This window comes from Centropristis striata, chromosome 10, assembly GCF_030273125.1.
Source record: "Centropristis striata isolate RG_2023a ecotype Rhode Island chromosome 10, C.striata_1.0, whole genome shotgun sequence".
Taxonomy (NCBI): Eukaryota; Metazoa; Chordata; class Actinopteri; order Perciformes; family Serranidae; genus Centropristis; species Centropristis striata.
This window is the reverse complement of record NC_081526.1, coordinates 7404900-7426377: the sequence shown is the minus strand read 5'-3', so window position 1 is coordinate 7426377 and position 21478 is coordinate 7404900. Positions and strand designations below refer to the sequence as shown.

General features: G+C 36.4%; 1 protein-coding gene across 3 annotated transcripts in view; it reads right to left on the bottom strand.

The window, feature by feature from the left end:
• galnt13 (UDP-N-acetyl-alpha-D-galactosamine:polypeptide N-acetylgalactosaminyltransferase 13) overlaps positions 1–21478 on the bottom strand; it is a 72464-nt gene that overhangs the window by 47311 nt on the left and 3675 nt on the right. For all 3 annotated transcript variants that reach the window (XM_059342883.1, XM_059342884.1, XM_059342882.1), the window contains exon 2: positions 17331–17627. In XM_059342883.1, the coding sequence (XP_059198866.1) occupies positions 17331–17472 (142 nt within the window). In that variant the 5' untranslated portion in view covers positions 17473–17627. The remainder of the gene's footprint in view (positions 1–17330; positions 17628–21478) is intronic.

Here is a 21478-nt window from a genome sequence, read left to right as displayed (position 1 = left end):
AGAACTAGCATGTTATAAAAGCCCACTTAATTTCAAATGCTCCACATCTCCCCTCTAAACGGGGCTGAGAGTAATGAGTACTGAGTGACCTGGCTGACCCCAGTCTGTTGGCTGTGCGCCCTGTTCTAAACAGCGAAGGAAAAAAGAAAAAGTTCTGTTGGTTTTTCGAGAACTCAAAGAAGTAAGAGTGCAAAAGCTGAATAAATGCATAATAAAAACAGTGCTGTTTTGACTACAAATTAAGCTCCAATGCAGGAGAGTGATCTACATAATACATGCTTTTATAAGTGATATTAACATATAATCCATTGCTGTGAAAAACAACAAGGTCTCAAGAAAACACATACATGTGAATAGGGTAAAATGTAAAAGAATAGATATCACCATGATTCTTCACCTTTTATTTTTTGTAATACACGTTTTCTGAAATGTTATGTTTAAATATTTAAATGAGAAATTAATAATAAATAAATCCATAATAATGCATTGCTGTGAAAAACTACTGGGTCTCAAGAAAACACATGTGAATAGGGCAAACATATTAATGAATAGATATCACCATGAATCTTCACTTTTTTTTTCGTAATACACGTTTTCTGAAATGTTATGTTTCAATATGTAAATGAGCAATTATCTTATACAATATGTGCTCATTTTAATACATTTCCAGAAGAACAGATTATTAGATAAAGCCAGGTTTAATTTTTTATTATGCTGAAATATTAGAATCAAAGGTTTTTAGACAGAGTCAGTTTTTATGACTCCATAAATCAACAGCCATAAAAAAGCACTTTTCACCATGTTTTTAGAAAGTTGTATGAATCAGGCTATGAATGAAATATGCAGAAACCCTTCTGTAAAAAAATGTTCAGAATATGGAAAGGAAGGAAAAAAAGTTTGGTGTATGTGGTGCATGTCAATAAATTAAAATATGATGGAAAAGTCCATTTCCATATAGATGGACATACTTTTCAGAGTCCAACATTTTCATATTAAACATACTTTTTAAAATTGGTCTTTTGTAATATTAAATGTATTTTGAGACACTGAATTTTAGTTCTTCATTAAATATAAGCCATAATCATTATAATTAGAAGAAAATTAAATAAATTAAGACATGAAATGTTTCATTCTGTGTGTAATGGATCTATATAATATGTTATTTTCTACTTTTTTAATTGAATTACTGACATAAATAAACTTTTCTATGATATTCTAATTTATTGAGATGCAGCTGTAAGTGCAACTGAAGAGATTTCTGGTTCAGAAAAAATAATTTTGAGAAAAACAGCCTCTAAAGATAGTCCATAAATTTAGCATGAGACTACAAGTGAATGGAGTGAAAAAGACATTATCTAATGCTATCTTTTTGGTGAATTTATGATGGATTCAAATAGACAAAGCAGTAAAATAAACACCTTAATGTGTACTTTGGATGTTTCTTTCCACTAGTCTGAAAGAAGACACGTTATGCAGCAAAATCTCTAAATTTACCAGTCAATAACAAAACAGTATTTTGGCCTGTATTGTCTGGGAAGGAATGAACTACAGATAAATTCTGAGAAATCCCTTTTGCATTGAAAGCACTGACAGGCTTTATGATCCGGCTCTTCATTCTGAGGAGAGGGCATCGAAGCATGCACACAGATGGCACTAGGGACGAATCTGGGGGGGATATGTCCCTCTAAGATTCATACTGATCCTGATCCGTTCCCCCCACTTTCAGCAACAAACATCGCCAGTAAAACAGAGGATTAATGTTCATTAGTTAGACTATTTACATTGCAGCACACAGAGAGTCCGGCTGCTAATGGTGCGTTCATCGTCTACACGAATGTCTGAATTTTAGACGTTGTTCCGAGCTCCAAGTTTCGACTTTCAGTGTTAATATAACACATCATAAGGCGTTACGGTAAGAACGTGTTAAACCCGCCTTCAAAATAAAAGCAAACATGTGTGGCTTTCAAAATAAGAGCACATGGATGTGTTAGCACAGTCCACCACAGAATTTGCAAGAAGACTTAAATAAAACATAGAAGAACCCTTATTATCCTTTAAAATAATTCATTACATATGCAATGATTAAGATGGAATAGTGGAAAAGTGGCATTAGAATGTGCGAGAGGCACCAAATTTAGGCTTTTATGGCAAAAATGTTCTCCGGGGGAGCATGCCCCCAGACCCCCCTACTTTGTTTGGGTCCCCCATCATAGTCTCAGAATATCCTGACAGACAACAAATTGCCCAGCAGTATGTTCAGGGTAATGAAAGGAGGAGAGATGTTTTTGGGTCCTTAATTGAGTCAGCTTCAAGTCAGTCAATTTGTTTGGCTGCACTGGTAATTTCAGGTACAGACTTTTTATTTATGTAAATATGTTGGTTGTTGTTTACACTACAGACAATTAAAAAATGTTTAAATAAAACAAATTTTGGTTCAGGCAGGGAGTGGAAAAATTACTCATTGAGTTGAAATCATTTGCTGACAGCTTCGCCCCCCCAGTTCAAAAGTCCCATCTGGCCTCTGCATCGAAGCATGCTACCTCTATCTCTATACTCTGTTAAGTGTAAATTTCTATACTGGCGAGGAGCCAGAGCATGGAGGTAATTTTCCAGATCAATGTGCGTGTACTAAACTTGTGTGTTTTAAAGAGCGATTCATGAACTGGCACCATAATGTATACAGAATAATAACAGTGTTCAGTAACACCGAATAACACTGCACATAAAACGTGGTGGCATTCTCACTTGCAATGTGAAAGGTTCCTCACACATCAGTGAATGTGGAAAACAGTGTAAGATATTTAATGCAGACTTGTGCTTAAGCTCTCTCCTGGTTGCTGCAGCTTGGACTGACTGGGCTTTAAGCACCGCACAATCTGGCAGCTATATATATATATATATATATCATTTTTTATTTTTTTAACACATATTTGTATATATTTTCAAACTTCAAAATTTGTACACAAATATACTGTTACATCTTTCAAGTCTTAAAACAACTTCCCTCCCTCCCCCAAACCCTGAACTTGGAATTATCAGTTTATAAGAAAAATTATACTTTGATCCTTTGGAAAATTAAAAATTAAAAACACAAAAAGCAATATACCTGCATATCATCTGGTAAAAGTGGACACATAATCGACTGAAATAAATAGGAGAGAGTGAGAAAGGAAAGAAAAAAAAGAATGAGAGAGAAACATACCTATACTCAGAATATACATGTAGTATGTAGCCTATATATAAAAAATAAGAAAAAGATCATATTTGTGTATGTAGAAAAAACAACAACAGGGAAACAAATATTAATATATAACCAACATAAATTAAATTAAATTTAAATAAAAGGTTACAGTCTTACTTGGTAGTTAGATTTAAGGAGTTAGGAGATGAGGTCTTGATTCCAAAAATATGACAAATTAATCAAACATCCATATATCATGAAAAATATGGCTTTTGTTGATTATATATGTGAGTCTTTCAATCGCTAGGCAAGAAGAAAGTTCATTAATCCACATATTCAAAGAAGGACAATTAGTACCTTTAATGTCTGGCAACACGACGTTTCACATATATTAAACAGAAATGAAGCAGCTTACTCTCATGTGTTCTCAGGGCTTTTGGTGCTTTTGGTATGCAGATCTCCAGGCATGTAGGGATCTTTTTAATCTGGCAGCTATATTTAATTTTAATTTAATCTATTAGGAGGTCTTCAATACAGAGATTTAGTCGAACGTATTAACCCTCTGGACTCCATGAAAACACCTGCACATTACTTCTTCATGACATGAAAACATAAAAATGAAGCAACATTGAGTCTTGCCATCAGCTTCCCTCTAAAGTTCTGGCTTGAAACTCCATGCCAGATTTTTTTTTTTAATGATATTCGGCCAAGTAAAACTGGAGAAAATGTCAAATATATTTAGTATAAAAATATAGAACTAGAGATTATTCTCATTTTACCTGTTATATGTTATATTTGCATATATTTTAATATTTGCAACATGCACATTTCTGTGTGTGTGAAACATAATTTTCAAGATCAGATTTTGTGTTTTCCTTTGTTTCTTTTGGGTTCAAAATTTTGATCAAGTAAGTCAAAGTTAAAAAATTAATTATCAGGACATATAGGTGAGGTTGCACTGAAAAAAACTGATACCAACATGGCATGGTATGGCCTGGCCTTATCTAATAATCTGTCCTTCTGGAAATGTATTAAAATGAGCACATATTGTATATCATTTACATATTGAACATTTCAGAAAATGTGTATTACAAAAAAGGTGAAGATTCATGGTGATATCTATTCATTTACATTTTTACCCTATTCACATGTATGTGTTTTCTTGAGACCCGGTTGTTTTTCACAGCAATGGATTATATGTTAATATCACTTATAAAAGCATGTATTATGTAGATCACTCTCCTGCATTGGAGCTTAATTTGTAGTCAAAACAGCACTGTTTTAATGGACATAATAGTCAAAGATTTCTGAGGGTTAATAGATGAAGAGTATGAAAGTGAAATCCTATTTAGAGCTATAGTCTTCTCCGCTGTATGTTGCTGCTGCTGCTGCTGTTACTGTACTGATGCCTGCAAAACATCAGCATTGCTGTTGCTGCTGCACTGAGCCAGCTCCCTTCACCAAAGGTAAATAACCTCCCACGGATTTATGACTGCGCTGCCTTTAATAATCTCTGAGAGCAGAGGCAGTCATTTCCATGAAAGGGGGACACGCAGTTCACATCAGCAGCAGGGTCCCAGGTTAAGAGGATTCCCTGCGACCCCTCGTGGAGACGGCCTGGTGTCTGTTAACCTCGACTGATCCTGTTCTTTTGTTTACGGCGCTGCTGACACTCTCCATTTGGACACTGGCTTAAATCTGATGGACGCAGCTCCAAGGCTGAGCTGGATGATTGTACAAAGTGTCCATCAAACACACGCTCAGCCTCTCCAATCCATCAGTCCGTAGCGAGGGATAACCGCCGGATAAGAATTTTCAGGAAAAATCCTCCTCAGCACACCATCACTCACTCTCCAGTCTTTGCTTTGTTTGCAATCAACACAACATAAACAACTAATCCTGCAGATTATTTTTTTCAAACGTGTAAAATGATTTATGCAGCATTAATGAATAATATGTGGAACAGTACTGTCACATGTGAATAACTGCAGAGTGAAGAATACTTTGTGAATTTTCTAGGAGACAGTCCTCGGGCCTTGAAATAACAAGGAAAAATGTCATTCCCACTTTATCGTCACATTTCTGGACTCTTTATTACAACTTTAATGTTACTACATATCGGATAAATTTATATTTTTCAAGCATTAATAACCCCATGTGATCCACTTAACAGTCACATGAAACTGTGACTTTGTCAGAATACTGCAGTTCACTTTTAAGACATCATTAATTCTGCTAAATTGAACGTGACTTTTTCCATTAATGCCAAAGTGAATCTCTGTCAGAACTGCAGAGTCTACTGGAGCTGTTGTTGTTTACCTTGTTTACCTGTTTAACTCTTATATAATAAATGCTGGCTATGTGGCTGGAGGGACTGCACATCAACTGGGTGACCACTGTGGTAGGGCTGGGCGATATGGACCAAAAGTCATATCCCAATATATTTAGGCTGAATATCAATATACGATATATATCCCAAAATTTTTATCACAAAGTGAGAGAAAATGTTCAGTCAAAGTCAAAGCCAAATATGACATGTCACAAGCAGTTTTATTGAAACCGTTTATTCAAGTGAACATAAATAGCGTATAACAACAGGAGTACCTTTTTTAAAAATCAGAGCTCAATAAAGTGCACATTTAGATTAAAAAATATAATAAATAAAATCTGCAGCTTGCCTGCAGGAAGGACCACAGTTAGACCATATTGCATATATCAATATATTTCAAATTTGCACTGAGATAAATATCATGTATTATATTATTTTATATTATAAACTATGGTGTCCATTCTATATATTGGACGATAGGTCGATAAAGTAATTATTGTGACAGTGGCTACATCCACTTCTTTAGTTTACAGTTTACGCTAAATACAGCCATAGCTGCAGATTCTCAGCCTTGTTTTAACTAATGAATGTATTTTGAGGAATAGATAGATGAAACAACTCAGTGAAGAGATCCATAAAGGATATCCTACCTGCAGGAAAGGTTTGTATTTCAAGTCTTTAACTTCATTTAGAACCATTCATTCTGTAGTGTTTGTATACCAAACATCAGCACATTTACGCTGCATTAGGTCAACACTTTTTTCTTCTTGTAAAAACGTATTAAATCTTGTTTGAAATAATGTATAGCGCTAATTGACATCTTAGCTCCCCCGTTATCACTGTAAATCATCATTTCGCACCCTCAGCACTTCCAAAATTCTTCATCTGCGAAATGATACAAACAGTCAAATCGAATCTAAAGTCTAGAAACATTCAAATAAATCTGATTTTGCTTAGCAACACTGATCAGAGGAGCCTCAGGAAACCAACTCCCTGTGGTATTTTCAAGCACAACACACTCTCCTCCTGACACAGAGCATTCATTATAAAAGATGACCAAGATCATCTGGGAAGAAAACAGTGGCTCTGTCTGTCCTCGGGTCAATCAATCTAATTCAATGTCCCTGCCTGCAGCTTTATCCCAAGCAATTACAGTGGAAAGGTTCCCTCCGCGCTCACAGGTAATGAGTCTTCTGAGACACGATCACTCACATTTCAGTGCTGAACAACAATAAAGTGCCACATGTTTCTGTCAACCTGTCCAATATGTGATTCATAAGCTCCCAATTCTGACAATTTTGCATTACATGTGCAACTATAGACTCTCCAAACAACATATTTTAGCCTTCTCTATATATTTCATCATTGAAATGTCTCAGCAAGACTCTCTGAGTCCACCTTGACAAGGGCAATCTGGACTCAGACACTTATCTACATGCAGATTGTCCTCTAGCTCTTTTCATTCTCACTTACTTTGCAGGGAAAGGACTTTGTAGCGGTGCACAGTTGGAGGCTCTATCACAAGCGTGATCTATTCTCTTTCCCCTCATTCTTCTACCTCACTTCTTCCCTCTGCTGCTCTGCTCTGCTTTCTTCCTGCGAGTCTGACCCAGCTGGCATTACATTATGTATCAGAAAAGCTCCTGTTGAACACAAAACTGCAGCGGAGTCAGGAACAAAACGCCCTGCAGAGCACGAATACGCTGCTCTGATTTGCACCTTCACCCCACCTGCAACAGACTGTCTTTAACGCTTTCTGCTACACGACTACCAAGTGAGGTGTTGCTCACACGAAGAACAAAGACTCAAGGCAATTAAGCTCACAAGTCTTGTATGTCTTGGAAGTGTAATATCTGCAAAAGTGTCAGTGCCCGCCGGAGGGGAGGAAAATCTCTAAACAGTAATTTAACAGTGAGAATCATATTTTTGTCTTCTTAAAATCAGCTATAAGTAGTGATTTGCCAACCACCCTGTGGTGTCCTCTCACCTCAGCTCTGTGTGCAACTACATTTATACAATGGTATCACATTCAAATGAAAAGGAAATAGTATACAGCAGGCCTGGAATTTTGTCATTTTAGGGGCAAGGCCACTTGGCCTTTTGTGTTGTGTATTTTTTTGAGGGCACAAAGGCCAAAAGCCAGGGTATCAAGGCCATAAAATTAAACAATGATTTTAAGTCCACGTTCATATTGAAACTAATTTAAGGACTAAAGACACTTCTGTGAAAGATTGGAGTCTTAATCAAAACTGTCAAGCAGGTAAAGAAAGATGTCCTTGTAAAGTAAAATGCATCAATCTCGTGCTCTTTGAGAGCTAAATGAGAGCAAACACCTCACAAAACGTGTTTCACAGTCGGGAGATACTGTATTATAGAATCTTTGTTATCCTACTGTGTCATTTTTAATTGCTGTCAACATGATTTCAACTATGACATGGAGCAGCCAGCCAGTGTGGAAAAATAGCTGGCTAGAATTTCCTCCATAAAAGCCCAAATTTGGTGCCTCTCACACACTCTACATAATGCCACTATTCCATCATATACACTCATCTTAATCATTGCATATCTTAATAATTATTTTAAAGGAGAATAAAGGTTCTTGTATATTTTATTTAAGGCATCTTATTTTGACAGTCTTCTTGTCAATTCTGTGGTCGCAAAACCAACTGGGGCAGTGGGCGGGGCATCAGGGCAACCGTGGCCTCAGGGCAGATATGTTTTTTAAGGGCACAAGGCCAAATTGCTAGTGAAATTCCTGCCCTGGTATCCAGAATATTACTACATGTTAAACACACAGATATGTGCATGACAGAATTACCTTTTTTTGGCAGAAGTAGGGCTGGGCAATTTCACGATAAATATCAACAAAACTATGTGAATGGTACGGAATTTCTCTAGATCAGGGATGGGCAACCTAAATGCTGTAGGGAGCCACAGTTTTTCATGGACACTACCACAGGGCCACATATAGGACCGTGCACTTAACTCGATATGATGAAACTGCAATTTTAAATATGTTTACAGTGCAGTAACTTAACATATTTCATGCTCAAATGCATGTATAACAGTATAAATAGGAATACAAAAGGTTTGAAGCAAATAAAAAACTGTGATTTTTTTTTCAGTGCAAAAACAGCAGACCAACATTCATTTCAAGAAGTAATTTTGTGCATTTTTACACTGCACTTTTAAGATTTCATGCTCAAATGCATGTAGATGTACTGAGGGCCACTTCAAGTGAGGGTGCGGGCCGTATGTGGCCCCCGGGCCTCCAGTTGCCCATCTCTGCTCTAGATCGTTTCTTTCCAACAGTCGTACTGCAATAAGGCAATATAAACATCATTTGGACAAAAGCTTGATTGAACCACAGAGGTAATGATTTACTGACAGGGAATGGAGTACACAAAAAAGGCTTTACCGGGTGTTTTTTTATGTAGACTATTTATTAATGGAATAACCAGAAAATGTGCTGTGTTGTGATAAATATCATTATAGAGATAAAAAAATGACCTGATAGGTAAAAAAAAAAAAAAAGTCCTAATATAAATAATGTACAGGGGTTTGTTTTGTCATTATTTTCTCCTGGTTGTCGATGATTTTTAATGAATATGCTTCAACAGCTGTTACGGAGTAAAACTGCAGCTGAAGTCAAATTGAAACCCTGAAATACTGTATATCTGTACCTATATACAGTATGGGCTGCAACATTAAAGAGATGTAATGATTTATGACAGAAATGCACTGCAATCCAGCACCATCTGTCACTGAATTACATATCATTTTAAAAATATCATGTGTGGCACACAGCTCTGCCTTGTGATGCTCAGTCTCTTTAAGGGGCTTATTGCGGTTAGGAAACTATCACGATAAACGGCAGTATTGTTGCATCGATGTTGTCTTTTTCCACAACAATATTTTGTTTAATCTCGAGAATATTAAACCTTGAAATTGAAATATGAAAAAGAAATATTAAAATATCCTAGATAAATAATACAAACAACAAATAAACTACAGACTTTCAGGCTCTGTTAACAAAACATTGCAATGAGATAATCATTATGTTTTATATTATTTTATAATTAAAATAACATATAAACAGCTGGAGTGGTTGCTTGGGAACATAGTTTATTTTCGGCAATTTGTACTGCCTGTCAAACATTTGCAGAATTACATTAAACACAACACAAAAAAGCACAAAAAGTCACACATGTAAACGAGAATATATTGAGTCCAGAAAGAAACTATCGTGTTCATGTTTATATATTAAACAATAGTAATTATCATGACAGGCCTGATTGTGGTTACAATACACACTGAAAAAAAGAGATTTTTGGGCCCTGTAATTATTATTTCAATCATCTATAGAAATTCTACAAAGAAATACGAATTCAGTGCTTTTACTTTAAAATAGCAGTTTTTCATGTAGTGCATTACTTAGTGATTGTTTGTAATCATGTGTGCTCAGTTTTGTATGTAAATTGAATCGTTCGTTCCAAGTAATATTCACTAAACCAGTTCACAGGCTCAATTAGTTGATATTTCCAAGTAAAATGTAATTGAGACATCAGTGAAGCTGCAATTTAATGTATTTTCATTAAAAAAATAAGTAGTTCTGTTAAATAAATATTACTTAAAAACAGCCTGAGTAAAGATCACAAACACTTGTAATCTGTGTGGAAAAACTTGCCTTTTTAAGTAAATGTAAAAAAAATTCAGTGCAAAAACAGAGTTTTTCTTCTGTGTGTATTGCAGTGATGCAACAGTCCTGCTGTTAACACACACTACCGAATTGTAATATATATTGTATCAAATATAGTCACTATCAACCAATCAATGTTCCATCAATTCATCAGTTGTCTTGTGACTGAGTTTCATGATCAACAGTTATCCAACTGCTCTTTTCGCTTCATAAATGGTAAAAAAAATAAAAAATAAAACTGAAATGATACAGTAGATGATTACCAGTGGAAGTCTCATTAATGCTCAGAGGGACTGTAGCTGTCTCACAGTGGATCTCAGTCCAGTGTAACAGATGGTTGGCTCAGCCAAATTAAAATATGCATGTTTGAAGTGAGGAAAAAATAGCAAAAAGACAGATTTTTTTTTTTTTTTTTTATGAATTTAATTTTGAAATCAAGATCAAAACCAACCAACGCCGAGAAGAACCGACTGGGAAGTTTTGTGGGTGAATTTCTTCAAAGCTGTGTATATTTGAAAAGGAACACTCCACTGATTGAAAACTTTTGTATTACAGCTTTTGGTAACTCTGCAGAGAGCTTTTCTAAAGTGTGAGAAAATAACAATGATTATGTCAAGGGTTAGCTCACATTGGGATTGAAGAAAAGAAACAGAAAGCTTCTTATACAAACTTTCTGGTCGGAGTTTTCTTCTCTTTAATCTGTCTCTCCGGAGTCCAGCAACTTTGTGGAGTGCAATACTAAATTAGTTTCAAATTGGTGCAAGACAACAAAACAGAGGACTGCACATATCTATGCTGCAGAGAAGAACATGTGGTTACATGGGTCTCTGGTTTTACATATTTAACCTCTGAAGTCCAGGAGATTTTGGTTCAAATTTGTCAACTTCCTATGCATTCATTTCTGTCTCTGTTCAGCATCCTTCAGTCTGTCCTTACTTTACATGCATGGCTCCTTTTTCTCCACACAAACTTGGCTATCAGTCAAATTTTTTATTTTATTTTAATTAACAAAGTATAGAGCTACCAGGAACCGAAAAAACAAACAAAAGACACAGGTGTCTATGGAAATGTACCATTTTTTTTCCATTTATAGACACAAAAACAGCAGAAAAAATAACAAATAATAAAACTACAAAACAGTCTATTTGCATGTAAATTAAAAACAGTAATAGTTTTCATTGTAGAAAGAAAATTCACAATTTAAAAATGGTCTAGAAACATAAATGGCACACTGTGAAAGCTCCTATGATTGTACTTTCAACTGGCTTTCTCAGCTTGCCTACATATCATATATAAATAAAGTAATTACTGTAAATAAAACATGTGTATTTTCAATAAATAGATGGACTCCAGAGGGTTAACAAACAGCACCACTGCAAACATCTCTGCCTCAGTATGTCAAGCAAAGGTAAAGCCTTACATAAACATACATAATAGGCCGGGGCGACGGGCCATAAAGTTCACTACTGTCACACTGAAACACACTGACTGAGCTCAGGGGGGCTGTGCTAATCAGGAATTTAAAGCAGACATTCTTTAAAAGGTCATTATCAACCTGGTAATGACCAGTGTGGGATCATTGACTCCCCTTGTCCAAATGGATCCAATGGAGGAGAAACTGAATGCAAAACATCGTGTCACACTGTAGGCTTTAGCAGCACATAAGTTACTTTTTAGCCCATTTTAGCTTATTGTTTGGGTTTAACAGCCCCCATATTAATTATATGATTCAGTCAGAGCAGCTCTAATCAACGTAAGCAGATGTTTCCAGCAAAAAAAGCTACTCAAATGGCAAGTGGGCAAAGCTGTCAAAGTGTGAGGTTGCACTGTTGTTTTTCTTTTTAACCCATTTAAGTCGGGAAAGCATTACCGCATTTCTACCATTAAAACCAGGGGCGCTGTTGTGTTATTCTACCATTAAAGCTGGGAAAGCTGATACGTCGTTTTGTAGTATTTGTAGTTTTTTCCACCTATTTTCGGTCTCTTGGCCAATGAAATGCATCAGAATACATGTGGGAGTGTCGCAAAGCAACACGTTGATTTTTTATTTTAACTTTATTGAAGGTTTGGACCAATAAACTCAACTTCTCATGAAAGCCACAGCTATAAGCTCTCAAATACTTATTTGAATTTAATTTCTATCTGCTACAGAGGCTGAAAAATCTATTATTTAGTAGGAAGCGTTGACATTTCTGTTGAATTTCCAGAAAAACTTCAGGTTTTAGGGGGTTATTTTAAAATCGCCCAGAGGTTTTACATGCATTTTTTTCCAGGCGTTTTAGGCCTAAATGAGTTAATGAATGCTCTTTACCCAACATGCTTAAAAATTACATTTCGGAAGCATGTTGAATGCATAGTGTGGTCCCTAAAGAGTCTTGGATTTGCATTAATTCTGGTTGGATGGAAAGCTGAGACTCTTGTGGATTTAATGAGCTAATTTGTATTTATGTGGGATGATGTTAGTCCTCATATTTCATGGTACCAAGACCATTTCTTAAAACTTGACCTCACTGTAAAAAATGATCTATTATGACCTCTGGCACAATCACAGCCTTATTAAACACAACCTACAGACCTCGGGACTTCAGAGCATGTATGTTTTTTTCTATGTGTAAATCTAAAGATTTTGAAACCAAATAACAGCATGGATTTTTTTTTTAATAATCTTAGTGTCTTGATGTGATATTTTGAAGGAGTTTTGATCATTTTTATCAATGCACAATTTTAAGAAAAATGCAAAATTAGTTCCAAATCCGTGTTACAAATGGCATCAACCCAAAATTTGCTGTAAACAACTAATGAGACATAATTGAGGACGTGAATACTCTTAATTATACTCATATCATAATGTTCTAAACCCTAATACTACCCCTAAAATCCCCTGTTCTCCCAACCCCCAATTCTCTATAATAGGGGGCGGAACATTAACCCTCTGGAGTCCATCTATTTATTGAAAATACACATGTTTTATTTACAGTAATAACTTTATCTATATATGATATGTAGACAAGCTGAGAAAGTCAGTTGAAAGTGCAATCAGCTTTCACCATTTATGTTTCTAGACCATTTTTAAAATGTGAATTTACATTCTACAATGAAAACTATTACTATTTTTAATTTTCATGCAAACAGACTTTCTGCTGGATTTGTGTGTATAAATGGTACATTTCCAAAGAGACCTGTGTCTTAAGTTTGGAATTTTGGTTCCTAGCAGCTTTATACTTTGTGAATTAAAATAAAATGAAAAATATGACTAATAGCCAAGTTTGTGTGGAGAAAAAGGAGCCATGCATGTGATGTAAGGTGCTAAACAGAGACAGAAATGAATGCATAGGAAGTTGACAAATTTGAACCAAAACCTAATGGACTTCAGAGGTTTAAGATGTCAACTCTGCATCTTCTGCATGTGTAAAGAGTAAACTGATCAAAAAGAGGTTAGCAGTCACCAGTCATTACCTTTAAATACTGTGTACTTTGTTAGTTATAAGTGTGATTTAACAGAAAGGTATCAGTGCCAGATTAACTGTAGGCTGTTCAGTTTTAGGCTGAATGAATAGCATTAAAGTAAAATACCTGCAGTGTTACATAAAACCAGTGTCGGAGGAAAATCTCACCGCTCCGTTCATATATTTAGCAAATCATCATTTTCAAAGCAAGTCCTATGTAACATTAGACTTTGGTATGGTAATCAGTCTCAGTAGCTGGCAGCTCTGCCTCATTCTAACCTTAAAAGCAGCTTAGCGAGCTTAGAAACCTGCTTACTGCAGGGCATGTGAGGAAATGAACTCTGCTAAATAGGTACTGAGGTTTAGGTTGACCTCTGAAACATACACAAACAAACGTATACACAGAGATCGTCTCAAGGGAACAGTGTATACTACAAGTAAATCAACTAGATCTTTATTACACTACAAAAAAGCCAACTTGTATTTTTTGGCCTAAAACAGTGATTTAATTTGGTAAAACTTGGAAATATAAATTACTGACATTTAGGGCAATAATGTAAGTTAGCACAACAAAGGAAGCCAGTTGTCTGCTCAAAAACATAAAAAACAAAAAAGTTTGTGAGTTGTTGTTACTTATATCTTTAAGTTGGGGTTCACAACAAGGGACAATAGTTCTGCTAACTCTTATTTCTTTGTTGTGAAATTCGGTCATTAGCAAAAGCTAGCGGCTAACTGGCGCTAGCAGCTAACTGATGCTAGCGGCTAACTGATGCTAGCGGCGCTGCTTTTTACAGCTACAAGAGTAGCCACTAGCATATCAATGCTAACTCAAAATTGTGGTCCCAACATTAGCTGACATTTCATAGCGGCGTAACAATCGCGCCAGAGATATTCAGAGTTGAGCAAACTCAAAAAACAAAACTTAAAATATTTAGTTTAATTGTCCAACTTAAAATGTTATCGAAGTTTGTTGCCTTGAAATTTTGAGTTCACCCAACTTTTCTTTTTTTGCAGTGTAGTCCCGTTAGACGATGATCACATTAGGCTGGTAGAGATTCACTACAACACAAAGCTAATAACTACAAATCATGCATTTGTTAAATTATTTTCAGCTAATAAAAAGGGCTTTTTTCCACATGTTTTTCTGACCTCTCTGCAAAGTTTTGCCCCTCAGTGCACTTCATTGTGTCAATAGGATTTGACAGATGATGAAGATGAGGTCAAACAGCCTGGTGAAATGATGGAACATCTTTAGTCTGCAGCTTATATCCTCAAGGTTGTATGACTGGATGCCAAACAAAGGTTTGATTCTGCAACAGTGATACAAAACTCATACAACAAAATCTGGCTTGAAAAAGGGTGCCAGGTGTACCGTTTTCTAATTCACAGTAAAGTATAAACTGATTCACAATGGGATTTTTTATTACTTTAAATTTAGATATGGTGCCAGAGTGCATAAAAAGCTACAAAACAGAGCTTGTTTATTTTTATTTTTTTAAAGTGTCTCTAAGCCCTGAATGTCCTCATGCCCCTGCTACACCTGACCTGTGTGAGGCTCTTGGCAAAGATGACAGACTGTGGATGAATTTGTCTTTATTTTGCAATCCCATATCAATTCTTAACCACCGTGTTTTGCCAAATAGGAATAGTCGGGGTTCGTACACTTTAGCAGTGGTCAAATTCAAGCATTTTTCAAGGACTTTCAAGGTAAATTTTTAAGCTTTTCCAGTATCTTACACCTGTAAATTGCATGTTTTAGATGAGTACTTACAAACTAAAAGGGGGAGATTTCACTTAACCATACCAACAGAGATGGTATTACACTTTTAGGAGGAACGTTCTTCATTTCAGATAGGCTACTCATTATTTTTTACATTGAACATGTGATTATCTATAGTCTATAGATGGATATAGTCAGATTGCAAGAGAAATACAGTAAGAATTTCAAGCATTTACAAGCACTTTTTCCGAAATCAAAGCACTTTTTAAACCTTGAAAATACAACATTTAAATTCAAGCATTTTCAAGGATTTCAAGCACCCGTACCAACCCTGAATAGTTGTACACAAGTTACTGTGATCACCCGTCATGCAGGCCATTGTGCCAGGTTCAGTTAGTTTATCTAAGTCTGTTTATTTGAATTCTAAATTATTTAACACTTTAGGCTGTAGGCCTTTAGATGTTTATTCATTTTATCTGATACATATTATTCATGTTTGTTTATTAAATGGCCTCTGGCCTCCTGTCATTATGCAGGAAAAGCCAACTGCCTGCTCTAACAGATAAAAAATGAAGGAACCCAAAACAAAATAAAGGAAATTATCTGTTAACTTCCACTCACTTATAAACTTGAGTTATAGCAGTCAATAACAGCATCTGTAAAAATAATTATTAAAAAAACCAGCATGTAATTTTAAAAATATTTTGGTATATGCAGATTGCTGCTTCAGAAGCAAGCCTACTGTGTTTCCTGATGAACCTGGTTGTTTTGTGATAATAGTGTTGGTCTATTTTACATTCAAGCAGCTAAAGAAGAAGTTAATCAAAGCTCCAGCTCGTGTATTTCTAAATTAACATGAATGTAGTTGAGCTTGTCGGAGCACCGGGAGAGAGACACCACTTTACCTTCAGCAAAACACACTCCACACTGATTGCTTGGCAGTCAACAGCTATTGATATTAATCCTGTATTTATTTTTGATTAGGTCGTAATTACCTAATTACTTAAATACACGTTTTGTCAAGATTGCAGGCCCATGTGCTTCATGTTTCAGTGCACTTCAGTATAATATTAAAATTAATTTATAGAAATTACAATCTAGTTTTATATTGAACAAGATCTCCAACCTGACAGACAAAACAGGTCATTTGTCAATACCACCCATAACGACCCACATGAGCTTTTTAAAAAACGACTCATGTCGTAAAAAGCACAAACACATCATTATACATACACATACACAAAAAAAGGCTGCGGTTTTGTTGAATTTAGGCTACAAAACCACTGAGGTTTAGGGCAAAAAAAATCCTGGTAAGGTGTTATAAAAGTCAGTTTAAACAGTAAATAATTGTATGTAAATGCAGTTTTATATTACATGAGATGGGTTGTCCATACAGTGGATGTCAATTACTCTAAAAAGTCATAATTTTCTAAAGCAGTATGACACTAACTCCCTTCAACACATCACAAATAGAACTGGACTCGATTTCCTCCCATCAAAATCCCCTTAAACATCTGCAAAAGCCCTTGAAATCCAAAACTTAACATTTCAATCCAATCCAATCCACTTTATAGCACAATTTTAGCAAATACAAGGTTTCTGCACAACAATAGATAGCACAATACAAAGAGATGTAGAAAACAATAGAACAGTAAATACAATCAGATAAAATATATTAAAAATAGAATAAAATGTAAAATGTACTGTACATTTAAACTTTATCTGAGAGACTTAAAATTAACTCCATGAAACCATGCGCCTCCTTAATACTCTTTTCAGTAGGAGAAACAGAAAATTTCAATAGAAAATCTCCAAAATTCAACCTCATATCAAAACTAAGAGAGAGAGCAGAGAGCAGTTAAGGACAAAGGAATAAAGTGTCTATTGCTCAATGGCTTCCTGAAAACTGTATCACACCTAACCTGTGAGTGAAAGGTGTAGCGGTGTGAACTCACCTCGCAGGGCAGGGAGCAGCGAGCGATCTTTCCTGTCATCACATTTGTTGCACTCGCTGAAGTAGAGCAGCAGGAACACGTCCACCAGCACCCACACTAAAGAGGTGGTCAGCACCACCTTACAGTAGACAAACCGTCGCATCACCTCCCTGGGACGCCAGCCAGGAAAGCCAAACAAAGTGAGGAGCCTCGGCGGGAGCTCAGGAGCGCTCAGTCTGCTGACGCTGTGTTTGAACTGTGGAGACGGGGCGAGGAAACAGGGAGGCGACCGAGCAGGTGTGACCGAGAGGCGTCATCCTACGGGGGAAGAGGGAAAACACTAATTGAGAAGGTGGAATTCTAAATGAACTCCGATCGTTATTTTAGTCTTCCAAGAAATTTCCAGAAACATGAGGTCAGCAAAATCCTTGAGAAACCACATTCAAAGAGGATCGATACTCGTCTCTTGTAAAACTGATTAGTAATCGCCTTCTCCAGACTTTATACATTTCACAGCTCTTAACAGTAAGATACTTTATTTGTTTTATTTTTTATTAGTGGGATGGATGGATGGATGGATGGATGGAAAATGAATGGATGGAAAATGAATGGATGGATGGTAAATGGATGGATGGATGGATGGATGGCAAATTGGTGGATGGAAGGATGGATGGATGGATGGATGGTAAATGGATGGATGGATGGATGGATGGTAAATGGATGGATGGATGGATGGATGGATGGATGGATGGATGGATGGATGGATGGATGGATGGAAAATGAATGGATGGAAAATGAATGGATGGATGGTAAATGGATGGATGGATGGATGGCAAATTGGTGGATGGAAGGATGGATGGATGGATGGATGGTAAATGGATGATGGATGGATGGATGGTACATGGATAGATGGATGATGGATAGATGGATGATGGATGGATGGATGGATGGATGAATGGCAAATTGGTGGATAGATAGATAGATAGATAGATTGTTTGTTACACAAACGGTAGATTAAATTTGTCGGGTACAGACACAACTAATGGTCTGGTAGAGCAGTCACATACTGATCGGAGGGTTGATGGTTGGATCCCAGACCGTGGCAGCCTACATGGTTGTTGTTTTTTTTGTTTTTTTTTGTTTTTTTATAGTTTAAGAACATATACATACATTCACAAACATACATACAGACAAGCATTGGGAATATGAGGTCAGGAGAGGACAAAAACATAGAAACAATATATGCACATACCAATTTGTTCATAAGTATATACATGCAATTACACACAGCATGTGGTACAATTGCTTGAGTGGAATATTTGCAATGTTCGTTAATGGGCTAGAAAAAAGGTCTATTTTTCCCCACTGCCTTCCCCCACAGTCTTTTGTAGCCTCAGGTTATAGGTAGTCTGTTCCATATGGTGTAACTGATTTACAATGTTTATAAAACTGTGCACTGATGGGCGATCCTTCTGAAGCCAGCATTTTGTGATGGCTTTCTTGCTGGCCGCCATGAAGATCCTTAGGAGGTACGAGTCACTTTTATTCAAGTCCTTTGGGGGGAGTCCAAGGTATAGAGTGGAAAAGGACATACTGACAGGAAACCCAGTGTTTATGAGTTAACGCCGGACACATCCTCCCAAAATGGCCTAATGTGCATGGCAGCCTACATGTTGAAGTATCCTTGAGCAGGATACTGAACCCCAAATCGCTCCCGATGCTGCGTTCATCGGTGTGTGAATGAATTCCCAATGGTGGCAGGTGGTACCAGTGTGCCCTGGTAGCCTCTAACACCAGTATGAATGTGTGTGTGAATGGGTGAATGAGCGCAGTGTGTAGTGTAAAGCGCTTTGAATAATAGCGCTATATAAGTGCACTCCATTTGCCATTTAACTAAATGAAAAGACAACGTGTCAAAACTGATCACTGACTGTGATAGAGTGTGTTGTCTAGAACAAAACACAGGTTACGGGTTAGATCTGAAACAGATGTGCAGTTGAGTATGATAATGGGGGAACATGATTGTATTTGCATGAGGAAGGAGAAGATAAAAAGCAGACAGTAAGAGGTGAGAAAGTGAAAATATAGCCTTTACTGGGTTTTTGAGGCAGACACCACACCAGATATATCTGCTTAAGAGTTTTAAAAAGTCAGATAATGGTTGCTTAGGGGTTAAGGGTCGAATTATATTTAGCTTTTTGTCAGCTAGATGTGGCGGCTCCACTTTGCTTTGACAGTGTCATCATAAAATTCAGCATTTCGACTATCAGTTACATTCATTAAGTCGTGGCGGGTGGCCAACTCAGTTTGTAGTGCCACAGAAATCCCTGGCATCGTGTTACCTCACATAAAAAATGATCCCAGTGAGTTCCACTGCAGGAGGGTAAACAGCTTTTACATTTAAGGGAGAAAAAAAAGGAGGACTGGTCTCAAATTAGAAATCAGTATCTGCAGCTTAGATACCTTGAAGTTGAGATGTCATATGGATTTGAAAAAGCTGGATCTGTGAATTCTAGTTGAAGGGCTCCCTAGGGTGCTCTTTGAGTTGGGGAAACGTGTTGCAGAGCTCTTTAAGTTGCCATCAACCCATTGATGGTTTGTGTTTGTGTGATTGGTACAATAAGAAACTCGAAGAAGTAAAGAAGTAAAGAATCCATTGGTACCAACCATGCCATGATACAGTCATGGAAAAAATTATTAGACCACCCTTTTTCTTCAATGTTTTGTTCATTTTAATGCCTGGTACAACTAAAGGTACATTTGTTTGGACAAATATAATAAAATAGCTCATAAGAGTTTAATTTAAGATCTGATATCTAGACATTTTCCACGGTTTTCTTGATAATGTTTTTGGTTATTATCAAGAAAACCATGGAAAATGTCTAGATATCAGCAAAGACACTGAATTTAAGGGCTTCATTAAAGGTAAGCCACTCATTATGATTAGAAGAAACTAAATGAATTAAGACATGAAATGTTTCATTCTGTGTGTAATGGATCTATGTAATTTGTTGTTTTCTATGATATTCTAATTTATTGAGATGCACCTGTACACTAATACAGACATATGTGGTATAATCATAATATTGGATGATATCTTGGCCCAGTTAAAATACCTTAATGCACATATGATAATAATAATAATAATAATAATAATAATAATAATAATAATAATAATAATAATAATAATAATATATTTTGTTAGTTTGTCCTGTAAATTGCTATTTATTTTAACATTTGAATAGCCACAAAGCTGCTGCATTTGGGCATTTGTTCTTGTTGCACTATAATGAACAACACTATAGGACACTTTATTTATGGTTGCAGTTCTTTTGTCAGTTTGTCCTGTAAATTGTTGCTATTTATTTTAAGTTCAATATTTTATTAACTACCTCAGACATTGTGATTTCCTTTATTTGTTAAAGAAAAATACTGCTGTGTTATTGTTTTTCAATAAAATAAGAAAATTAACTGCGAGTTAAAAAAAAATCGGTATCGGCCAAAATCGGAATCGGCAGGTCAGGCTTTTTAAAAATCGGTGATCGGCCAGAAAATTGCAATCGGTGCACCCCTAAATAATAACAAAAATAATGCTAAGGATGATAAAAGATGGTACCCCAGAGGAGAGAGAGGCAGCCAGGAGTTTATTTCTCCTTTTTTCTTATCTTTGCTATATTTTGTTAAGAAAAGGGGGTTTACGGGTGTCACACACAGTCACACACAGTCCATCGGAGGTCACACCCAACTTCCCACATTGGACTGACCCCAAACCCTCCACATTTCTCCATTTGAAAGGATGAGTGAATGCTCATTTCCCCTTTACAGACTTCTCCCACTTCATCAGTAGTGCTGCTCGGACCATCTGGGAAGCTTTCACACCAGAGGCAATTTGTGGAGGTTAGATATCTCACTGGCATGGGATGTATGCCTCACAATGTTTCTGATGAAAAACAACATCATTTTCTGTCGAACAGGATTTCTACTTGACTGAAATTATAGGTTGTTGTTGACTGAAAGGCTTATGAAAGTATAATCAGAATGGAAGTGGAAGATGGGGAAAAATGCTTTCATCCATAGAGAATCAAGCACACAAATACCCAGCAGCCTTTTGGGCATTCAACACAGAAATATAGGCTTCAATATACATCATGCAGGATAGTAGTTCATCC